General features: G+C 53.3%; 1 protein-coding gene across 1 annotated transcript; it reads left to right on the top strand.

Moving 5' to 3' along the window:
* Window positions 1-18,455: 18,455 nt before the first annotated feature.
* TLX2 (T cell leukemia homeobox 2) lies at window positions 18,456-21,413 on the top strand. The gene is made up of 3 exons (XM_081924258.1): window positions 18,456-18,883; window positions 20,260-20,497; window positions 21,092-21,413. Exons 1-3 carry the CDS (start codon window positions 18,487-18,489, stop codon window positions 21,306-21,308), a joined length of 852 nt encoding a protein of 283 aa, XP_081780384.1. The 5' UTR covers window positions 18,456-18,486; the 3' UTR covers window positions 21,309-21,413.
* Window positions 21,414-22,583: the final 1,170 nt, after the last annotated feature.

Raw genomic sequence — 22,583 nt, 5'->3', positions numbered from 1 at the left:
CCTTCCCCCTAGCTCCCCAGATTGTTGCCATGGACCAATATCTTTGCTTGCCATTAAGTGAACCTGCTCTCAGCTCAAAGCTGCTGAACCGTTTCGGCTTCTGCAGCTTCCTTCCAGTTCCTTTGACACTTTCGGTCTCCTGGTCCTTAGAGCCAGGTGATACCTCACCCGTGTCTTTATCCCCTGCAAAGTCGGGCCCTGTCAGGTGTGCTTGATCTGCTGCTGTTTGATCCCTTCCGGATGATCAGGAATTGGTTGAGGCTGAAGGAGGACCTCAGGAACCAGGGCAAAAGAAGAAGAAGAAGAAGAAGAAAGGAGTCGTGCCCCATCGTAGATAGCAATCGTTAACCAAAAGCAAACATCAGCAGCTGGAAATTCCTTGATTGGAAAGGGCAGAGGAAGAAAGAGATGGAGTTTTCAGCTGGTGGCAAAGTGGCTGAGAGGCTGCAGCTGCCAGGAAGGCAAGGCTGATCTGGGGAGGGAGCCTGAGATGGGCCACATCCAGGAGGCATAAGGAGGTACCAATGTGTGGGAATGTTGAGGATAGTAGGAGAAGATATATTGATTAAATATTATCCTTCCTCACTCACGCTAGTGAGCTTGTAGCAGAGGACATTCCCTTGTACATAGCAGAAAGCTGGTTGATGGATTCCTTAGAACCATTTGAGTTAAACAATCCAGTCTGCCTTGTCCAGATTGGATTGTTCCTGGTAAATCCCCTTTAAAGGTAAAGGACCCCTGACAGTTAAGTCCAGTCGCAGACAACTCTGGGGTTGTGGCGCTCATCTCGCTTTACAAGCCGAGGGAGCCAGCGTTTGTCCACAGTTTTTCCGGGTCATGTGGCCAGCAAGACTAAGCCACTTCTGGCAAACCAGAGCAGTGCACAGAGACGCCGTTTACCTTCCCGCCAGAGCGGTACCTATTTATCTACTTGCCCTTTTTTTGGCGTGCTTTCGAACTGCTAGGTTGGCAGGAATTGGGACCAAGCAAAGGGAGCTCGCCCTGTCATGGGGATTCAAACCGTTGACCTTCTGATCAGCAAGCCCAAGAGGCTCAGTGGTTTAGACCACAGCGCCACTTTAGTTCCCTCTTAAAAACAATAATGACACAACAGTCTTTTAAAAGTAATGATAAGGTTTACTTGCATTCAGTTCACAGTATGAAGCTGCTTCTCTGCACACCCCTCTCGTGCTCCTTGTCCGTTCTGTGTTTTTCCTTCCCTCCCCACTTAAAATGTGGTTAAAAAGCATGGATCCACATGGATCCTCAGGATCTTTGCATTGGGTCACCCCAAATTCACCATCAGATCACATAGCATGTCCATGGCTACAGCCTGCCCCCCCAAAATCACACACCCACTGTTGCCTGGGGCTGCAATGGTGCAAAAACGTGGTTACAAAACATGGATCCACAGGGATCCTCAGGATCTTTGCATTGGGTCACCCCAAATTCACCATCAGAGCACATAGCATGTCCATGGCTACAGCCTGCCCCCCCAAAATCACACACCCACTGTTGCCTGGGGCTGCAATGGTGCAAAAACGTGGTTACAAAGCATGGATCCACAGGGATTCTCAGGATTTTTGCATTGGGTCACCCCAAATTCACCATCAGATCACATGTCTGTGGCCACAGCATGAAGCACAAAAATGATACATCATTAATATTCACCGCCCACGGCGGCAGCCAATCGGCTGCCGCAAAGGGTGGGCCCTCACAGGTTCACTTAAGGTCGGGGCAGCCGGGGGCTCGCCCCTTTCGTTCCCCCAGCAGCAGCGGTTTGGAGGTCTTGGGCCCCCCCAATATTTTTTATAAGTCGGCGCCCCTGAATATACCCTTTCCTACCCATTCAAATCCATCCCACATGGAGGTCATGGGGGTTCCCAAGAGAGTCCTCTGTTTGACCAGGGGAGAGGCGCTGGCCTAGATGGGCCTGATCCAGCAACTGCAGTAGTACTCAGTTGCTTTGAGTATTACTGTGCTCAAAGCTGGGTGGGGATGCTGATGGTCTCCCCGCAATATGCTGAGGCCTCCTTCATCTTTCAGCCTCTCTGCCCCTGGGGGTGAATGTTTCGGTGGTTGGGGGCGGGGGCTTTTGCTTCTGCCCCCTCCCCGCTGCTGCCCCCTCGAGGGAGGTTATCTCCCTGGGAAGGCCAGCTGCTCTGCTAAAGTCCAACCCGGCCATGCCCGGTAGAGAGCAAAGCCTGCTGCCCCTTTCCTTGCCAGGCCAGCTGCCCCCTTTGCCCTGCCTTCCTAGACGAAGGCCCCCCCTTATCTCTCCCCTCCCAGCCAGGCCTCCTTAATTTGCTCAAGAGGGCACCGGTGTCGGCGGAAGGCCGGCAGCTGCGTGGCATCGAGGGGGCGGCCGGGAGGTGAATGGGCCAGGCAGGGAGGGCGGGTGGTGGCTCCGTCGGTCCCCGGGAGCTGCTCTTCGGCTTCCTGTGCTGGGGAGGAGGCAGGACAGACCCCCCGGTTGCCGCCTGGAGGGGGGGGGGGTCCGAGGAGCGCTTCATGCGGTTACGACGTGTCTGATTGAGGCAGGAGGCGCCAGCCGCTCCCCCGGGAGCGCAAGGACCCGGCGCACGGCCGGCCTAATGCAATCTGCGGCCGCCGCAATCCAATTAGCCCAGAATTAACCCAGCCGAGAGATGAGGGGGCGGCTGTTCCGCGCTTGCCCTGCGGGAGCCAAGGAAGTGGGTGGGGGGCGAGGGGATGGCCAGGCCGGCCGCGGCGCGCTCGGGGTGCGGCTCGTTGGCAGGGCTGCCAGCAGCTGCCGCAGGTGGGCGCCCCCTCGCCCAGAGACGGAGGGGGGGGGAGCGGGCCGGCACCAGGTCCCCTCCCAGCCTCTTCAGCCATACCTGAAACGGACAAGGGGCAGCGGGGGGCGGGTTCCCCGTGGCCGCGTGGCAAGCCCGCGCCTCAGTTTCCCAAATGTGAAATAAGGGGATCGGGCGCTGCCCCTCGGGGTCCTTCGAAGGACACGCGCCTGTGAAATGCAGTCGGAAGAAGCGCCTTTCAGGCTGAAGTTGCCTTGAGGGTGTGGGTCCGAATGGATGGCCTCCAGGACCCCCCTGCCAGAATCAGATTCGAGCTCCGGCCGCCGGGGTCCCTGCGTTCCTATGTCACCTTAGTCCCTCCGGGTATCCTCCCATTTTCAGGTAGCTATGACTGGACGTCCTGCCAGAAGAAGAACTATGAGGGACCCGAAAGTGGGGAGGTTTTTCTTGGCCCTAATAAAGAAAGAAGCCCCCGTGTGGTGCAATGGTTAGAGCGCAGGGCTGCGGAGGCCTCGCTTAGCCACGAAGTTTCGAGGCCAGTCACCATCTCTCCGCCTAACCTACCTCGCAGGGATGTCGTGAGGATTAAATGGGGGGTGGGGGGGGTTAGCCATGATGCGCACCAACCTGATATCCTTGGAGGAAAACGTGGTTTATAAATGTAATAAGTATTCGTTGGCTTCAGTCAAATTAATATTTGTATACCGCTCTTCATCCGAAGATCACAGGGACGGTTTACAATATAAAAACACAGAAAGACATCTCCTAAAAACACACACAATATTCCCCCAACTAAATGAAGGCTTTGGCTTTGGGGGGTTTCCTCAAGTGCTGCGGCTGCGGAGGACGAGCCTTGACTCGCTGCCTCTCTTTTCGCGTCCCGGTGCTGCTCTCCGGCGCCACCCAGCACAAACCTCCTCCTCTGGCCTTCGTGAGAACGGGCGAGGGATTCATTCTCTCTGTTCTGGCTCAGGCGGGCAAACCTGATCAGCGGCGGGGCGAGGAGAACAGGCTGGGGCGAAGGGGCGCGTGTGCCAGTCCCACATTTGGCAGAAGTGGCGAAAGAGCGACGGGGAGAGAAGGGATTCAGCGCCAGTCGGGACAGGTTCCTCCTTCGTCAATGAATCTACTACAGTGGTACCTCGGGTTAAGTACTTAATTCGTTCCGGACGTCCGCACTTAACCTGAAACTGTTCTTAACCTGAAGCACTACTATAGCTAATGGGGCCTCCTGCTGCTGCCGTAGCACAATTTCTGTTCTCATCCTGAAGCAAAGTTCTTAACCCGAGGTACTATTTCTGGGTTAGCGGAGTCTGTAACCTGAAGCGTATGTAACCCGAGGTACCACTGTACAGGCCATTTCTGGAGCCTAGCCGCCTCAGCCCCCTCCTCGCTACGCACCCATCCAGAGCTAGGCTAGATGGGTTCCTTCTGTTGGTTTTTGGTGCTAAAATGCTCAGCAGAAGTTGAACTTAAGACCCTGTTGGAGGTGCGCCCTGGACCCTCGATATAATACTCGGAGCCTCTCAGTTAAAGAAAACTAAGGAAGCCACGTGACGCCTGCTCCAACAAAACGCCTGATTGACAGGCGGCGTCCGGGGGGGGGGGCTTGAGCAGGAGACGCTCACAAAGACTCGTCTCCGAAGGGGAGGGGCTTCATCCTCTTGTGTTCATTTGCAGGCCTTTTTTCAAAGGGGCTGGTGACAGAATAAAATCTAAAAACAAGATAATGCACGAACAGTTACAGAGCAGAACACTTTTTTTTAAAAGCCGCCCTAATACCAACCGGGCAAACAAACTGATCATGTTAATATACACTGCCTGACAATAAATGTCAGTGCCCCCCTGCAGTATTGGGGGGGCAAGGCAGGTGGAAAAGCCGACGACCTTTGATAGTTCCAGCAGACTCTCCCTTTTGGAAGGAGGAAATGAGAGCAGCAACCTAAGAGGCATCAGCCCATTGCAGGCGGTTGGACTAGATGACCTTGGGGTCAAGAAGGACTGTCCAGGAAACCTGGAGGCCTCTCTCTCTCTCCTCCATTTCCCATGCAGAAAGAGCCGCCCTCACTGCAATCTGACTTGCACCGCCACACTTCCGACGGCCCCCCGTCAGCCCCAGTGACCACTGTCCTCCCCTTTTACACTGGAGAAGAAGTGGGGAGGCGGAGAGGACAGGTCGTCGAGGTCTAGGCCGAGTACAGGTGCCCTAAACTGGTAAACTGACGCGCAATCGGGGCCAGTGGCGTTTGGCAGCCAGAGGAGCCTCGGAGACGTTTGCGAAAGCGCCGTCATCTTTGCAAAGCCGCTGTTTTCCTGAGGCGAGACCGTTGACTCAAACGCTTTAAGAAGTTCTGAAAACAGGAATGTCTGAATTCTGAACCTGCAGCCCCGGAATCCCCCTGAGGAAGGAAGGAAGGAAGGAAGGAAGGAAGGAAGGAAGGAAGGAAGGAAGGAAGGAAGGAAGGAAGGAAGGAAGGAAGGAAGGCCACTGCCAAGCGCCAGGGGACACGGCCGGGTCCTTGGAGAGCCTGGAGAGACCTGCTTGGGAAGCCGCGGACCTCGCTGGAGACCGGGCGGGAGAAACGACGCGCCAGACGCGACGCCTAAACGCACGAAAACCCCAGAAATGCGTCCAGCCTAGTCCGCTGGAGAGGAAACAGGGACGTCATCCTTCGCTGTTTGATGATTATGGTCATGATTTTGCAGGGGGGCAAGTGCAAGCTAAAGAAACAGTTTCCATTTTGCAGGGAATAGTAAGTGGAACTGAATTAGATCGCACGCAATGAGGTCCCCCTCCAGCTCCCTCTGAGCTTCCAACCGAATAAAGCTCGTTCCCACGAATTCGGGAGACTAAACACGTGTCTGAACGTTAAATGACGTGTGCCTTTCGGAATCGGGGCTCTTTCAAAGGTCCCAGCGGGGGCACTTTGCTGGTGGGAGGGCGGGCAGAGGGGCACAACCCCCCAGCCAGAAGAGCGCGGATATGAAATGGAACATTTGTATAATCGATGCTCCGAAAACCTCTGGATCCTTCCAGCATTATTGCCTCCCTGTTTTTCTCATTAAACCGATTCATGAGCGAGATGAATATATCACAATTATAATCGACTAAAAGCTGCCGGATCAAACAGGGCCGGGCGGGAGATTTTTTAAATGCTGCATACATTTAAATAAAAGCGACCATTCGCCCCGCTTAAAGGGAGGAACCATTTCGCAGCAAGACATCAAGAAAGCAGTGGGCTGCTTGTTTCAGAATGAAATGTGGCTTTTTTATATTCTATATTTTATTATACATATATTAAATAGGCATATTATACATATACATTTATTATATGTGATCTTCGAATAAAGGGCAGTAAATAATAATAATAATAATAATAATAATAATAATAATAATAATATGTGCAAGGTTGATTTAAGATTAATTGATACAATACCAAAATCAATGCACAGTACTATAGAATGTGAGCCTTAGTTTGGATTCACCCCTGAAGAGAGTTCATTTCATAGAGCTGTAGAGTTGCAAGGGACCCTGAGGGCCACTTATTTGTTGTGTTTTTGGATACTTGCTTTGGGGTAGTGAAAAAACACACACACCTACTAAACATAATTTTAAAATGCTTTTGTCAGGTGGGGTGGGAGGACAAATAATAAAAAGAAACTTGTTTCTAGAAAATAAGAGCTGACTCTTGTTAGATACTGTATTGTAACAGCTGGAGAGCTCTGATCTGATTTTTGCGCAGAAATAAAAATTCAACTTTAGAAATAAGTTTTCAAACGTTTAGTTGCAGAAGTCAGATTCAAATGTGACAAAATAACACATTTTTTCAGTTTAAAAACTTTCTTGCACTGGTTCCACGGTGAGCCTTTAAACTTATTTTACTAAAAAAGTAGCTTTTCAGCTAAAAATCAAAATACGACGTCTCCTTCCTCCTCCTGCGTGCACCCGGCCAACACCCAAAGACTAACGGCTAGTGCAACTCTGTGTGTCTCTGCGTGATGCAAGCACTTTCATTTTGCATATATAAACACCACCAACAAACAGCCTCAGGTTTCATCTCCTCTCACCGCTGCCTTGTGATTTAACTCGTGGTCCAAGCACAAAACTCGGTCACGAGGTAGCCTATCGCACCTTTGTGGGACCGTCCAGCCCTATGGAAAAATACCGGCTACATGCCTAAAGCACTTGAATGCCACGCAACTAAAATACAGCATTTTATGTAACACTAAACATAATTTCAGCAGCTCTCGCCGCCCAGAGACAGACCGTTCACGTTTCCGTCAGGCCGCGTCAGCCGCCGCTCGCTGCCGGGCCCTGATCCTGCGCGGAGGCGCTGCCTTTAGACGCGGTGCCTCCAGAGGCACCTCGGAGAATGCCCAAGTCCCGCCTGGGTTGGTGGCCCTGGGCGACTCGCCCTTTCCCGTCCCTCCCTCGCCGCTTTCGCCCCGCGCTCCCGGCTTGTGGAAGCAGAGGGGACGCCGCGCAGCGCCTCCCGGGCCCTTTGCGCAAGAGGAGGCCGCGCAAACCTGGCTTGGCTTACGAATATACGCGCAAGCGGAGCCTCAGCGGGAAGAAGGAGACGCCTAAAAACAGACAGAAGCGACGCCCCTGTCCAGGCTGCGCGCTCGCGCCCCGGTTCCAGGTAAGGCCGGCCGAGCTCGTTCAGAAAACTGGAGCCGCCACTGAGAAAACCGGGAGCGCGTTTCGTCAAAGCGGGCTGCACAGGAAACGGCCTGCGAGCGAGAATTTGGAAACATTTTAAAAGTTGTATTTTATTTGTTTTAAGGATCTTGACAGACTGGAAATGAATACCCCCCCCCTCAAAAAAAAAATCCTTGCCATTCGCCTTAATCTCTCGTTGTGTCTTTCAAGTTTTAGATGTGAAATTTTATGCCAAAACTTTTTATTTAAATGGATAAAAGTTGTTCTCTGTCCTGCTGCGGAAAGAGAGGGTGGCTCTTCAGAAAGGCTTTCGGGAGGGGCTGAGGGGGGTCTGTCCTCCACTGGCAGCAACCTCCTCCTCAAGGTGTAGGGCTGTGTTTTTATTGTTGTAGGTTATGTCATACTCTTTGGAAATATTGCCTTACAGAATTTTAGAATTTTAGAATGCCATAAGGGGTGGGTGTTAATAAATGATGTAATCAAACCCTCAGTCACATGTCAGCTGTCAAATGCTATCTTCCAGTATCGATTGTCATGATCCATTATTGATGTCTGGTACCATTTTTAAAAAAGCAACGGCCTCTGTGAACTGACTTATGGAACTGGACAGTCAGGTAGGAACAGAAGCTCTGAAACCAGATTAAAATGCATCCAGGACGCACAGCCCGTTGCTGTATCAGAAAAAATTAAGAAGGAGATTACTAATACAAATGATGTAGACGATTTTGTTGAAATATGTTGTCCGTTTATAAAATATTTCACTGATAACCATGAAGAATGGCAACCACCGAAATAACTTACTGGACTTTGACAAACTAAAATAGACTGATCTGTCCTGGAGGTGGAAGTAAATTGGGATTTTGTTTTTGCATTTTTTTTTATTTTTCGTAATTATTGTTATATATTAGAAATCAATAAAACTATATATGTGAAATGGACCCAGATCTCAAAGTATATGGAAATGCACAGAGCCATGGATATAAGTGTTTGCCACACCAAAGACATTGCAAAGCAGCCCCCAGCAGGGCAGGGCAGGGATGCAGCGCCACCACTGATGTCACACCCTGCTCAATGGTGATGTCATTTCCCAGGGTGCCATTTGCCAGCCCTCTGCCTGCCTAATACAGCCAGCTGTTCTCAGGGAGAAAGCCACCAGAGAAGCTCCTCAGAGGAGGAGAGGAGGCAGGTGATGCCCGACCGCGTGGCGAAGGGTTAAACTGCCACTTTTATTCTGAAAAATCCCAAGGTCCCTTTGCTGTGCCCAACCCAAACATCACAGGATAGTGGGCAAGCCAGTGAATCTTTCTATCAGACAAACCAGTCATTAGGCAGAGACCTGTTGGGATGGAAGGAGAAACTTGACCCCAGGCAGCCAAGAACATGGTCTCTGTGGTGGCTTAGAAGTGGGAAGGGAGAAGGCACAGTCGTCATTGCTGGAATCCAAATAATATCTCTCTCTCTCTCTCTCTCTCTCTCTCTCTCTCTCTCTCTCTCTCTCTCTCTGTATGTCTCCATTGGAGCTCCTGGTCTGGGTGTGAGAGAGAGAGGGAGAAGCTGGCTTGATATAAAACCAATAATTATGTCTGCATTTGTTTTGTTTTTAAATATTTTCTGTAATTTTTCACTTTCAAATACGCAAAAAACTACTGGGTTGTTGTTTTTATTTTTATTAGGTATTTTGTGGTTTTACATCTTGATTTTATTCTGTGAACCACTCTGAGACCCCCCGATATAGGGCGGTATATAGATTTAATCAACAACAACAATAACATCAAAGGTCAAACAAGAAAGGAAAAGAAACAAAATGAATGAGAGGAAAGGAGGGAGCAGTAGTTTTCCAAAAACGGAATTACAATTCCACACAATTGCACTTCATAAGGATATCTTTCTAAAGGAATCTATGAGATCCCAAGGGGACCCGTTAATCACATCCCTCTACTTTAATGTGTTCAATAAATGGATATCAAACTTTAGAAAATATGTCCTTAATTTTTGGATGCTGTCGGCTTTGGGTATGTTTTCTTAACTTTTCCATTAGAGCAGTGGTTTTATTTTATTTTTTAAATCATTTTTGTTGTTTGGAGCTGTGCTCAGCAAGCAGCTCACACCCAAGGGGTTCCGAACATGAACCAAATGCAGCCCTTGGTGTCATAGCCAGAGGCCTCCACTGCACTAATTGTTTGCCATGTGTCTGTCAGTCGAGATCTGAAGCATCTGCGATGCTCACTGAAGCTGCATTGTCTGCCCTGAAGACATCTGGAACAGGGGACGGAGTCGAGTTTCCACTGTTCAGACAGATGTGCCTGTCTAAACAGGGAGCAGCCTCCCCGTCCCATTTGGCTCAAAGCAGGAAAAATGTACTCTGGAGTTGAGAAATGGCATGGGCTGGTGGCTGCCTGTGGCACCCAGCTCTTTTGGTGGTGTCCCCATGGCAGCTCTGCCCTCCTCCTGCCTGCAAGGCTGCCCAGTGTCTCTAGGTCACCAGCATGTCCAGGCAGAGAGCCTTTCCCCAAAATTCTTGATGCACCCGCTGAGGAAAGAGCAGCCCACCTCCCAGCTTCTCCAAAGGTGTCCAGCTCTCCTCCAGGGTTGGTGCTGGAGCAGGTGGCACAGACGTGGTCTCCACAACTCTTTTCTTGAGGAAACACACCTTAAAGGAATGACCCACTGGCACTTTGGGGAAAGGCATGGAAGCACCTGCCTTCTGCCAGACAGGCCAGAAATTGCTCCATTTATTTGCTTAAAATCTTATGCTCTGCCTTAAAAAAATATCAAAGTGGCTTACACAACAATAACATATAGATACAACCAGTGCTTTTTTCTGGGCAGACCCAGGGGTATGCATCCCCCTAAACGCTTTGTGAATCTAAGTTTGGCCTCTTTGAGGGGCAGTATTTCAATATGAGTAGGATGATGAGAGTACCCCTAAACATTTTTTTTTAGAAAAAAAGCACTGAACGCAACAAAACCAACTCCACGGACGGCATTAAACTACTATAATAACTTAAAAACATGCAACTCTTAACTCCACCCACCCCCAAAATTCAAAGTAAAGGTACATAGAAAGGAAAACAATATTATCACATTTACAACAAAGAGATAATTTTCTCAACTGAAGGCCTGAGATAACAGGTTTTGACCATTTATTTATTAGCCAGGAGGACATCACACAGGCCAGGTGCTCCCAGCTCTGTTCCAGCATCTTCCTACAATAACACAAGGCTTTTCTTTCTACTTAGAATCATAGAACTGTAGAGTTGGAAGGGAAGCCAAGGGTCATTTAGTCTAACCCCCGGCAATGCAGGAATCAAAGCTAAATATTCCATGACAGATGGCTGCCCAATCTCTGCTTTAAAACCTCTAATAATAATAATAATAATAATAATAATAATAATAATAATATTTATTTATATCCGGCTCTCCCCAGCCGAAGCCGGGCTCAGGGCGGCTAACAACAATAAAGTAGTACAGGATTCTACAAACATTTCAATGAGGGGGAGTCTACCACCTTCTGAGAGTTCCACTGTTGAACGGCTCTTAACACCCAAAAGTTCTTCCTAAGGTTTAATGCAAGGAAGCTGCTCTGCACAAGCCACCCTTTGCCCCAAGGAGGTCCTAGCCTTCAGGTGGGCCCTCTACATCTGGCCACTGCCTGGTCCTGCATCTTGATGACCTTTGGGGGTCCCTTCCAACTCTACAGATCTATTATTCATCCATCAGGTGAGGACAGAGCTGGTGAACCAACTGAAAGCGGAAAAGAGACAGGACTGCCTGGTCAAGGATTGCCCTCAAACTACTGACCTGATCTTCTTTGGGGGAGGGGAGTTGGGAGGGCAACGCCTTCCATGACAGCTTGAACATTTAACCCCAAGTCAGGCGGTTCATCTAGCAACAGGATTTCCACCTTGTCAGGGTTAAGTTTCAGCTTGTTTTGTCCAAACAAATCGCAGCTCAAGCTTCTCACTGATTGACCAGGATTGATGGAAATGTGGAGCTGAGTAACATCTGCTTCTGCAGCCCAATCACCCCAGAAGTTTCATGTAGATGAAACGGGGGGGGGGCACTTAGACTTCATAGGTTTCTCAGCATAGTGCTGATGTTGTTGTTTAGTTGTGTCCGACTCTTTGTGACCCCCTGGACCAGAGCACACCAGGCACTCCTGTCTTCCACTGCCTCCCGCAGTTTGGTCAGATTCATGTTTGTAGCTTCGAGAACACTGTCCCACCATCTTGTCCTCTGTCGTCCCCTTCTTCTTGTGCCCTCCATCTTTCCCAACATCAGGGTCTTTTCCAGGGAGACTTCTCTTCTCATGAGGTGGCCAAAGTATTGGAGCCTCAGCTTCAGGATCTGTCCTTCCAGTGAGCACTCAGGGCTGATTTCCTTCAGAATGGAGAGGTTGGATCTTCTTGCAGTCCATGGGACTCTCCAGAGTCTCCTCCAGCACCAGAATTCAAAAGCATCCATTCTTCGGCAATCAGCCTTCTTGATGGTCCAGCTCTCATGGTGCTGATGACAGGCCTTCAATTGTGGCAGCAGCAGTACAGTAGTAGGCATTTTTTAAATTTGTATAACACTCTTCATCTGTAGATCTCAGGGCAGTTCACTCCAGTCCTACTGAGTACTGTTTTGGGGAGACAGTTTTTGGGTGGGCAGGTGAGAAGGACTCCTTGGTCCCGAGTGGGGCAACTGTGCCCCTGAATGAACAGGTGTGTGGCCTGGGAGTCATTTTGGACTCACAGCTATCCATGGAGGTGCAGGTTAATTCTGTGTCCAGGGCAGCTGTATCCCAGCTCCATATGGTACGCAGGCTAAGACCCTCCCTGCCCACAGACTGTCTGGCCAGAGTTGTGCATGCTCTGGTTATCTCCTGCTTGGACTACTGCAATGCGCTCTACGTGGGGCTACCTTGGAAGGTGACCCGGAAACTACAACTAATCCAGAAGGCGGCAGCTAGACTGGTAACTGGGTGTGGCCGCCAAGACCACATAACACCGGTCCTGAAAGATCTGCATTGGCTCCCAGTACGTCTCCAGGCACAATTCAAAGTGTTGGTGCTGACCTTTAAAGCCCTAAACGGCCTTGGTCCAGTATACCTGAAGGAGCATCTCCACCCCCATTGTTCAGCCCGGACACTGAGGTCCAGTGCCGAGGGCCTTCTGGCGGTTCCCTCACTGTGAGAAGCAAAGTTACAGGGAACCAGGCAGAGGGCCTTCTTGGTGGGGGCACCCGCCCTGTGGAACGCCCTCCCCCCAGATGTCAAACAAACAAAGAACTACCTGACTTTTAGAAGACATCTGAAGGCAGCCCTGTTTAGGGAAGTTTTTAAAGGTTGATATTTTATCTTGTTTTTAATATTCTGTTGGGAGCTGCCCAGAGTGGCTGGGAAAACCCAGCCAGATGGGTGGGGTATAAATAATAAATTATTATTATTATAGCTTTGCCTAATGGGCATCTGGCTGGGCACTGTGAGGCTGGATCAGGCAGTTCTTGGCCTGATCCAGCAGTCTACTCTCATGTCCTTGAGGCTGGGCTTCCTTAGAGCTGGAGAGGAGGACGTTTGCCCAGCCTCTAGCGCTGGGCTTTGCACGTGGATTGTGCTTCCAGGCCAGGGAAGGAGGGCAGGACCCACAGAGCGAGACGGGGAGAAGCCAGGCATCCTTGGAGCAGCACCTCCAACACAAGCACCTTCTCCAGGGCCTGGGATGGAGCCAAGGCCTCCTCCCCCCCAGGCCTCCCATTCCCGCCCCCTCATCCATCTCCCTGGGAGCCAGGGTGCATTCCGCCCTTTGGGCTCTTCCAGGCAGACACCACTCATTGTGTCAACTTGCCAAGGAAGGGAGGACGCCTCCTCCTCCTCCTCCTCCTCCCCCCCTTCATCCCCCCCAGCCCTGGACCCAGAGGAGGCACCGAGTGGGCTGCGTGGGTGGCTAGCTGACTGTGCCTTTCCTCCCATAAGAGGGCCAGGGCCGGGGCTCTCCTGGGCTCTGAAGGGGTTTAGTTTTGTGCCCCTGCCTCCACCAGAAGTGGTTTCAAATGCCTCCATATTGATTCACATCTTTGTTTAATAATTTTACATCCTACCTGTCAAAACCAGGAATGGGGCTGGCAGTCCTCCAAAATCCCAAGACCCCACCACAGCCTCAAACTAAGGCCAGGACAAGGACCCTCGACACAGGCACCAGACATGCACAAGAGCAAAGAGACTCAGAAAGGCAGTCTGTAAAATTGTAGCAATAAACGGACACCATGAATCATCCTGTTTCCTCTGACTATCCAATATAGGAATTCAAGGGCTGAACCCATTTCCTTGGTTCCAAGGCTAATGACTCCTCTGGAAGAGGGGAATCCACAAACCCTTAAGCATAAGGTCACATACTCCTTCCTCCTCCACAAGGTGTGAACTTAGCCACACAATAGGAGGCAGGAGGCCATCAAAGGCAGCCCATATTCCAGGCAGAAACCCATCGGGATGGTGGATTGAATCCTGATACAAAGGAGAAGCGCAGGAAAGCCTTGGAGCCAGGGGGATGTGTCAATATTGTTCTTTGGGGAAGAGGGTGTCGGGAAGTGGGGCTATTGACGGGGTGGGTGATGGGCTCATGCTTCTACATGCCAAACACCTCCACTTTGTGACATATTTGTGATGTATCGATGATGCTGTTGAAAAATGTATTATGGGAAATGGGGAGAAGCCTTAAAAGTTCACGCAACCCCATGCTCGGGGTTCCTACTCTTCGTGTGTTTGGAGCTGCTCTCATGCTGGTGAGAGAGAGAGGAAATAGGAAGTTACACTGCTCTTTCCCTCCCAGGAGAAGAGGGGAAATGACATCACACAGAACCCTCTCTACCAATTACGTTTTCTATGGTCTGAATATCTGCCTCTCGGCGAAACAGCACTGTGGTATTGTCATGCTAACTATGCATTTGTTAGGTTTGGCTGCCGATCTCCAACAACAACTGGGATAAATATCTCCCAGTTCGGTAGGACCAATCCACTAGAGTTCAAGAGAGCGGCCTCCCATTGCAAGCTGCGTGGACTCCATTCTCTCCCGAGGAACTTCTCCAGCACCTCAAGTCCAGCTCCAGGTGTCACCGGGCCACTAACATCTGATGAGGCAGAATCCGACAATTTGTCATAAGAAAACCTCCTCTGTTCAGTGATAGGGGCGGGAGCAGCAAACTTTAGGAATGTGGTTCTGAAAGTACAAAATGCGCCTCCGTCTGCTTCCTTCATTCCCGGGACACAGGACACTAAGAGGGAGTCATGGAGTCATGTCTGTCTGTCTATCCATCCACACATACACATTATAAACATACAGCAAGTTTTTGGAGTTGCCTGTGGGCGCATTTGTTTTCTGTGTGGAGATCCGCCCACGGTGACCAACACAGTCTTTGAGAAAAGGCTCTGTTCTTGTTATCTTGTTATCTTCTGCCTGTTCTGCCATTGGGGATTTTGGGGCTCATTATTTGTCAATCACTTTTCTGACCCAGGCAGTTATCTTTCTGCGAGGGCCGACATTAATACCGAAATCCAGCAGCGTCTGAGTTCTGCAAGTGCAGCTTTCTCCCGAATGAAGTGCAGAGTCTTTGAGGACTGGGACATTCGCAGGGAAACCAAAATGCTTGTTTACAAAGCCATTGTCCTACCAACTTTACTGTATGTTTTCAAAACACGGACCACTTATAAATGCAATCTCCAGCTTCTTGAAAGATTCCATCCATGGTGTCTTCGGAATTTTTTTTATGTTACTTGGTTAAGACAGGTGAACAAACGTTAGTGTATTGGAAGAAGCCAAGATCACCAGTGTCAAAACCAGGGACGCCATCCTGCCCTCAGGATTGTGGGTGCCAGACGCCACAACGGGGGCATGTGACGTCACACACACGCCTGTCCCGTCGAAATGTCCATTTTGTTCCTTGATGGTGGACGGTCTCTTGGGGCGGGAATGATGCGAGCATTCAAGGTCGCGGTGGAGGGATGGCCCCAGACTCGAGGCCGGGGCCAAAGTGGGACCTGGAGAAAAAGGAGACCCGCAACCGACTCCCGCTCCATCGGCGCGCCCTCGGCGAAAGAGTGCGGGCTCCTTCTTCTCTTCCTCGTCGAGGAAGAGGTTCTCACGCGCTGGAGAAGCGGGTCCCCAGTAAGGCTCTCCTGCTGGGTCCCTCAGCCGCGGCCGTCCGTGCACCGATGGAAGAAAAAGCCAGGGCCCTTTCCATTGCCCTCGGAAGAGGCCGAAGGACTCCCCGGCAAGCTGGGCAAGTCAGCTGGGGGGCCGGTGAACCCCTCTCCCCTCCCTCACCCCCCGATCTCTCCTCCGCAGGGTGCTGCGACTAGAGGCCGAGTGCAGAAGCCCGCCCGACGGTGCCCCCCAAAATTGAAGAGCGCACGGATCCCGCTCCTGCGCCAGACTCTCCTCGGGAGGAAGCGGGCCTCTCCTCCCCCCGGGACTCCAGCTGGCAGAACGGGGGGGGGCAGCGGTCCTGAGCTAGGCTGCTGGCCGCAGGTCCGACCCTCCGCCGCATTCCTGCCCTCGAGACACCCCCCCCCCCGGTTTTCAGCGCCGAACGCGGGAATTTTCTTTCCGTGGGTCGGTATGTTTCTGCTTCTCTTACGAAATCGGGCCGAGTTTCACATTCAATAAATACGAATTTTCTCTTTTAAACCAAACAGTACATACCGATGTTTTTAATTATGCGTTTGTATTCTTTCCCCTGGTTTTATTATATTTCATATGCTGTAAATCGACTCCATATACTTTAAAGTGTGGATTAGAAATATTTCAATAAATGAAACAACTTACTTCGGCTGCAGCCTTTCTCCTCTTTCGCAGGCTGCTTAAATGCAGAGTTCAGTTAGACAGATTTCGCTTTCCTTCACCGCCTTCCTGCAAACGGCCCATTCTACCTGAATCTCCCGGCGCGGCGGATCGGGGCCCGACTGCCAATTCGCCTCCTTCCTCTTCGCGCGTCTTCCTTTTCTATCTCACCCGCCCTCGGGTGACTGTGCTCTTTTAATTGAGATGACTTGTGTACGAATTTGGTTTAAGAAAAGAAAAGAAAAAAGTATAAACGTGATGTAGTTTTTTTTAAAAAAATAAATCGCATTTTTCTTGGCCTGGTGGTCTCCTCCTGCCGCGCAACTCTGGCTTTCTCGCATTTTTCTGACTGCCGCCTCGGCAGTTTTGTCCTCCTTGTTACATGAACGTTGCTGAAATGGTTTCTACTGTATTCGGTAACCAGAAGCTCCCGGCTCCCGGTCCGCGTCCCCCGGGATCCACGAGAGCCTCTCCAACGCGGGAAAACGCTCAGGGCCGTTCGCTTCAGATCTTATTGTAAACAGAGCGCGGATTAGAGATCCCCCTCCCCGTGCCTGTATGTTATATTTTTATCTGTGTAATATGCAATATGTATCTTGCTTTGAATATATTGCTTTTAATGCAGTAAACTGCCCTGGGACCTTAACGTGCAGGGCGGGTAGAAAATATAAATAATATAAATATAAATAATCTAAATAGAGAAGCCCTTTTCTAGTTAAATGGGACTTAGTCCCCGGGAAGTTAATATCTGGCTGCTGCAGCCTTAAATAACAACCCTGAGATTGTTTCCCCAGAAATCCAGGCGACTGACGCCTAAAACGGCCAAAGTCCCCACAGCTGCCTTGCCAGGGAACAGCCTCCCCTCCCAGACAGAGCCAGGGGGTGTCGGGCCGGCGGCTTTGACCAGGAGAACGAAGGAAACCGGGTCTGGAGGCGCGGGGCCCGGAGGGATGTGCGCCCGGAGACCGACGGGGGTTAATTCAAGAATTATTCCAAAGAATTCTCCTCCATTCAATCAACAAGTCGTCATATTTAAGGGTTTGCGGAAGGAATCCTTCCTTCGGGCAGCTCAGATTCTTCAACGTCCGTCGCCCTCGGAGCGCGACTCTGTCGTCGGGTTTTCCTGGGGTTTTTTTGCGCGGTAGACGACGCGGAATGGTCGCGCGATTCCTCCCACTTCCTTCCAGCTTCTCCGCCCTGCCTCTCCTAGGCTTTCGGTCCTGGCCCCTGCCTGCGCTTACTCGGAGGTAACCCTGCCTGCTTTCATTGCTGGTCCGACAGCGAATGGCGCCCGAATTGCCCCCTCGGGCCTCTTTCTGAGTCTCAGCTCCGGGTGCTTTGCCGAGAAGTCGGTGTCGGGCCGCGGTTTCAGGCCTGCGGAGCGGATTCAAGCGCTTCATTTGGGAAGGCAACCCAAAGGTCAAGACTCTCCCCCGACCGACGCCTGGAAAGGGCAGCGGACCCGACGGGGGACCCGGGGAACAAAGGCTGTCTCGAAGGGCGGGGAGAAAGGGTCCCGCTCCGAATCACGCCAGGCGGACGGAGACCCCCGAGGGCATCCCCGCCCTCCCCCCTCCCGCTGTCGAAGTCCGCCTGGAGTGGTCCGGATTCTGCAACCCAATGAAATACTATATTTTATTTTGTGTGTGTGCATTTCGGGCCCGGGTGACCGAAGCGTCAGTTCCCTGGCGTGGCGGCGGCGGGGAAGCACCTTCCCCCACCCTCCGGATCCACCCAGACACCCCTCAACTGGAAGGGCGGGAGGAGGAGGAGGAGGCGCAGCGATTGGGCGGCTTCTTTCTGATATCATCCCCGCCCCGCCCCGTCTGGATGTCCGCCTGTCAATCACTCCCAGAGGCCGCCAATCAGAAGGTTGGAGGCAGCGATTTTGGCAGGCGGAGATGGAGACGGGGAGAAAAGTGCCCGTAGCCTCGTGGCCCCTGGCGCTCTCCGGGTATGTCCAGCCGCCGAGCAGAGGCGGCAGCGCGCCCAGCCTCGGGAGAGAGCGCCGCTGCTTCCGCGCCCGTCGGAGGGGCCGCTCGGCCACCCGGCCGCCCCTCATGGGGCCACCGCGGGGCGATGCGCCGTCGCAGTGAGCTCTGCGAGGCCCGTCCGGGGCGCGCCGTCGGGGAAGGCTCCCTGGAAGAGGCAGCGAGAGCGTGGTGCCCCTGCGCGGACCCGGGCGCCGGCATGCGGCAGCTGAGCCGCCGCTGCTGCTGAGGAGGGCAGGATGGAGCCCTCGGGCCTGGAGCTGCTGGAGGGGACCGTCCACACGCCGCCGCCGCCGCCGCCCCAAGAGCCCATCCGCTTCGGCATCGACCAGATCCTCGGCTGCTCGCAGCAGCAGCAGCAGCAGCACCAGCACCAATCCATTTGCGGAGCTGCCGTCGGGGCCCTCGGGGAGCCCGACCTGGCGCTTTACGGCGGCGGTTACGGAGCAGAATACAACCCGGCCTGTTCGCTGGGTGCTTACGGCCTTCCCAGAGCAGCGGCTGGCGGCGGCGTCATCCGAGTGCCCGCGCACAGGCCGGTGCCCTCCGCAGCGGCGCATCCCCAGCCGGGGGGAGCTAGCCTGACCTTTCCCTGGATGGAGAGCAACAGGCGCTTGACCAAGGACCGGATGGCAGGTGAGAGCAGCCTCACACGATGGCAGGGCCCTCCCGCAGACTTGAGGCACCCCCCCTCCGCGTCGAGGTCTACCAGAGGGAGCCCTGTGCTCCAGCGCGCGGAGTCTCCCCTGTTCAGCTTTCCTCAGAAGCGTAGGAGCCAACTCCCAAGGGTCGAGGGGTCTTCGGGCCCCCAATAAAATATTTGAGGGGGCGCCCCCCAAAGTTGGTGGACATTGCCATCGAAATGGTGTGCGTGCACCACGTCATGTGATCAGCTATGCAGGGCGGGGCTTACCTCAAACCCCCCCCCCCCATATTTTATTCCAGTTGGCACCCCTGCCCAGAAGTGTCTGGATCTGAGCCAAGACTTCCTGGGGCTCAGCCCCAAAAGGAAGGTGCCGAACCCAGAGGGCTCCCCGCATTTTGGGTCTCTCCTGCCCCAAACCTTTTTAACACCTGAATTCCTCGGAAGGGGCAGGAGAATATGAGCGCGATCTTCAGGTTTCCGCAATAACTTTCGCCAGGCGGGAGAGGAAGGCTGCAGAGAGGCTTGTATGGCAAGGCTGTCGGCGGGCCCTTCCCATAAATCTCCGGCTCGCTCTGCAGGGCCTCTGCCCCCCAGTCGCCCCACACTGGGAGACCTCTTCGCCTCGCAGTCGGCGGAGACTTTCATAGAACTATAGATTTAGAAGGGAACTTAAGGATCATCTGCTAGGCCAGCCGCCTTCAAAAGAGTTTGGCTTCCAGCTCCACCTCTTGCGACTTCCGTCCGTTCTCTGTGAGTGGGGAGCCGGGGGAGCGGGAGGGGGGAAGGTTTGGTCCCGGCTCGCACTGCTGTGAAGATACAGCGGGAGCGAAAGCGGCTGCCCCCTCCCTGCCCTCCTGCCTTGCCAGGAAGAGGGACAGGAGATGAGGGGGGCGGGCGCGGCCAGGATCTGCCCGTTCACCCGCGGGACTCCCTCCCACCTCGACTCCTTCCTCGGGATTCCGGTTGAGGACGCCCCCACCTTGCGCTTCTCTCCTGCCGGCGGCATTCTGGGCGGGTGGGGGCGACGGCAGCCTGGATCTCCAGAGTTCACACTGAGACGGGAGGGGTCCCTGCGGCTGCCCCCTGGCGGGATGGGATCCCTAGAGGTCGTCCAAACGTCTCCGACCTGGGAAATAGGCGAGAGGGATTGGTGAGACTCTTCTCCCAGCTGAGCCGCAGGAACGTCAGGGTCTGAGTGGGGGATGCGATCCCTTCGGTCGGTGATCCCGGGAAGGGCGTCCCCGGAGGGAGTCTTCTCCACCGCCGTCCTGATCAAGGCAGGTGGTTGGACTCGATGAACTTTAGGGCTCCCCTTCCCGTTTTATAATTCTATGACCAGGCTCGTCCTCTTTTGCTCTGCCCGCAGCCGCCCTGCCGCCTTTCTCCGTCGCCCGGCGCATAGGCCACCCTTACCAGAACCGCACGCCGCCCAAGCGCAAGAAGCCGCGCACCTCCTTCTCCCGGGCGCAGATCTGCGAGCTGGAGAAGCGCTTCCACAGGCAGAAGTACCTGGCATCCGCCGAGCGAGCCGCTTTGGCCAAAGCGCTCAAGATGACCGACGCCCAAGTCAAGACCTGGTTCCAGAACCGCCGCACCAAGTGGAGGTACGAGGCGAGGAGAGAGGGTCGCTGCCGTCGTGACTGTTGTGATGATGATGATGATTTTCATTTATCACTAGCTTTTTACAGTAGCCCCCTCCCCCCAAAAAAGCCCATAAAACAATTTAAAACCAGAAAAAAATGTAAAATACTCAATACAAGATGGTTACCTGGCCATAAATTAATGAGAACTTTAAAGGCTGCAAGCCACGCAGATCCCAGATGAACCCCGTAGTGGGGGAGGGTCCTCAGGAGAGCGGGGAGCCCCACCCTGTTTGCAAAATGGTCGTGATGATAATAATACCGCCCCACCTCTGAGGGTTGTTGTACGGATGAGCGAGAAATGTAGGTGAGGCGCTCCGGACACTGTAAGCGCTAAGAGGGTGGGAGGCGGGATGTAGAGAGACCCAGGCAGGTGGGAGGGGGCGTCAGGTGGGAGATTGCCAGAGACACGACCCCTCCCCACCTGCCAGTGCTGTTTGTTCGGAAAGGGCGGCGCTCCCCTCCTCCATTTGCTCCAGGCAGGGCGCCCCCTCCTGGCTCGCCCGTCCTTGCCGCTAACGCCCCCCCCCTTCCTCTCCCTCTCCCCCGACCCCCCAGGCGGCAGACGGCCGAGGAGCGCGAGGCAGAGCGCCAGCAGGCCAACCGGCTGATGCTGCACCTCCAGCAAGAGGCCTTCCAGAAGAGCCTGGGGCAGCCGCTGCAGCAGGACCCGCTCTGCCTGCACAACTCCTCGCTCTTCGCCCTGCAGAACCTGCAGCCCTGGGCCGAGGAGCACAAGGTCACGTCCGTCTCCGGGGCGGCGGCCCTGGTGTGACCCGAGCGCCGGACCGCAAGCTCAGGGGCGCGGAAGGGCGCCACGGACTGGCCGAAAAGCCTTTTCCTCACGCGGCGGAGCGCCGCTCGGTGCTGCGACCTCATTCCGGAGAGGCGTCACCAGACAGCCGCCCCCTCCTCTGACCCCTCCCCCCGCCCCGCCGCTAATTTATAGTGACTGGTTCTTTCCACAATAAAATGTCAAAGTCTCTCTCCGGGATCCAATCCAGCTGTTCCTCGGCGGCGGCGGAAAGGTTGTTGCAAGCGCATTGTGTTCCCCTCCCTGAACCACCTGCCCTGAGCACAGAACTGTAGAATTGGAAGGGACACCCAAGGGTCATTTAGCTCAACCCCTTGTAATGCAGGGATCCTAAATCTCCGGCCATCTAGCCTCTGCTTAAAAACCTCCAAGGCAGGCGTCACCTCTCCTGGGAGTCTGTTCCACTGCCGAACAGCTCTTACTGGCAGAAAGTTCATCCCATTGGTTAGTCGGAGTCTCCTTTATTGCCCTCTGAATCGGTTGGTTCGGATCCTCCCCCTGGAGCAGCAGAAAGCAAGCTGGCTCCCTCTTCCACCCCTTAGGGATCTGGCCCATCACATCCCCTCTCCCTCCGCCCTTTTCTGAGCTGCTTCTTCTTTGGAGATTACTCGTAGCCCAGTAAGATCGTCTTCCATGAGTATGAAGGTGTGTCCTCAAGTGACTGTGGAGGAGGGCAATTCTGCTCTTTTCTAGGCTAAATACAGTGGTAACTCGGGTTAAGAACTTAATTCGTTCTGGAGGTCTGTTCTTAACCTGAAACTGTTCTTAACCTGAAGCACCACTTTAGCTCATGGGGCGCCGCTAGAGCCCGATTTCTGTTCTCATCCTGAAGCAAAGTTTTAACCCGAGGTAATACTTCTGCGTTAGCGGAGTCTGTAACCCGAAGCGTCTGTAACCCGAGGTACCACTGTATATCCAACTCGCTCAACCTTTCCTCATCAGGCTTGGCTTCCAGACCCTTCTTCGTCCTCTGCACGCCTTCCGGCTTGTCAGGATCCTTCTGAAACCTGCAGAGGGGGCCCCCTAGCGGAGAACTTGCGCGCGCACACCCAGAGGGGTCGCTGGAGGTCAGGCTGAGATGAACTGAGTCGGGCAAACTGGCCCCAGGACTGGCGCTGGACCACTCCACGTAGGCCGCCCTCGCCAAGTCGGTGAGCTTTTTGTCCTTGGCCGACTCGTGGCTCTCGAGGGCGCAGCGGGACCTGTCCATGGTGCTGGAGGCTCCGCCGAGCCCGA

Source organism: Podarcis melisellensis (genome assembly GCF_964234715.1).
Source record: "Podarcis melisellensis genome assembly, chromosome: 9".
In the NCBI taxonomy this organism is placed as follows: Eukaryota; Metazoa; Chordata; class Lepidosauria; order Squamata; family Lacertidae; genus Podarcis; species Podarcis melisellensis.
Note: the sequence above shows the minus strand (reverse complement) of the source record. Positions and strands in the feature narration are given on the sequence as shown.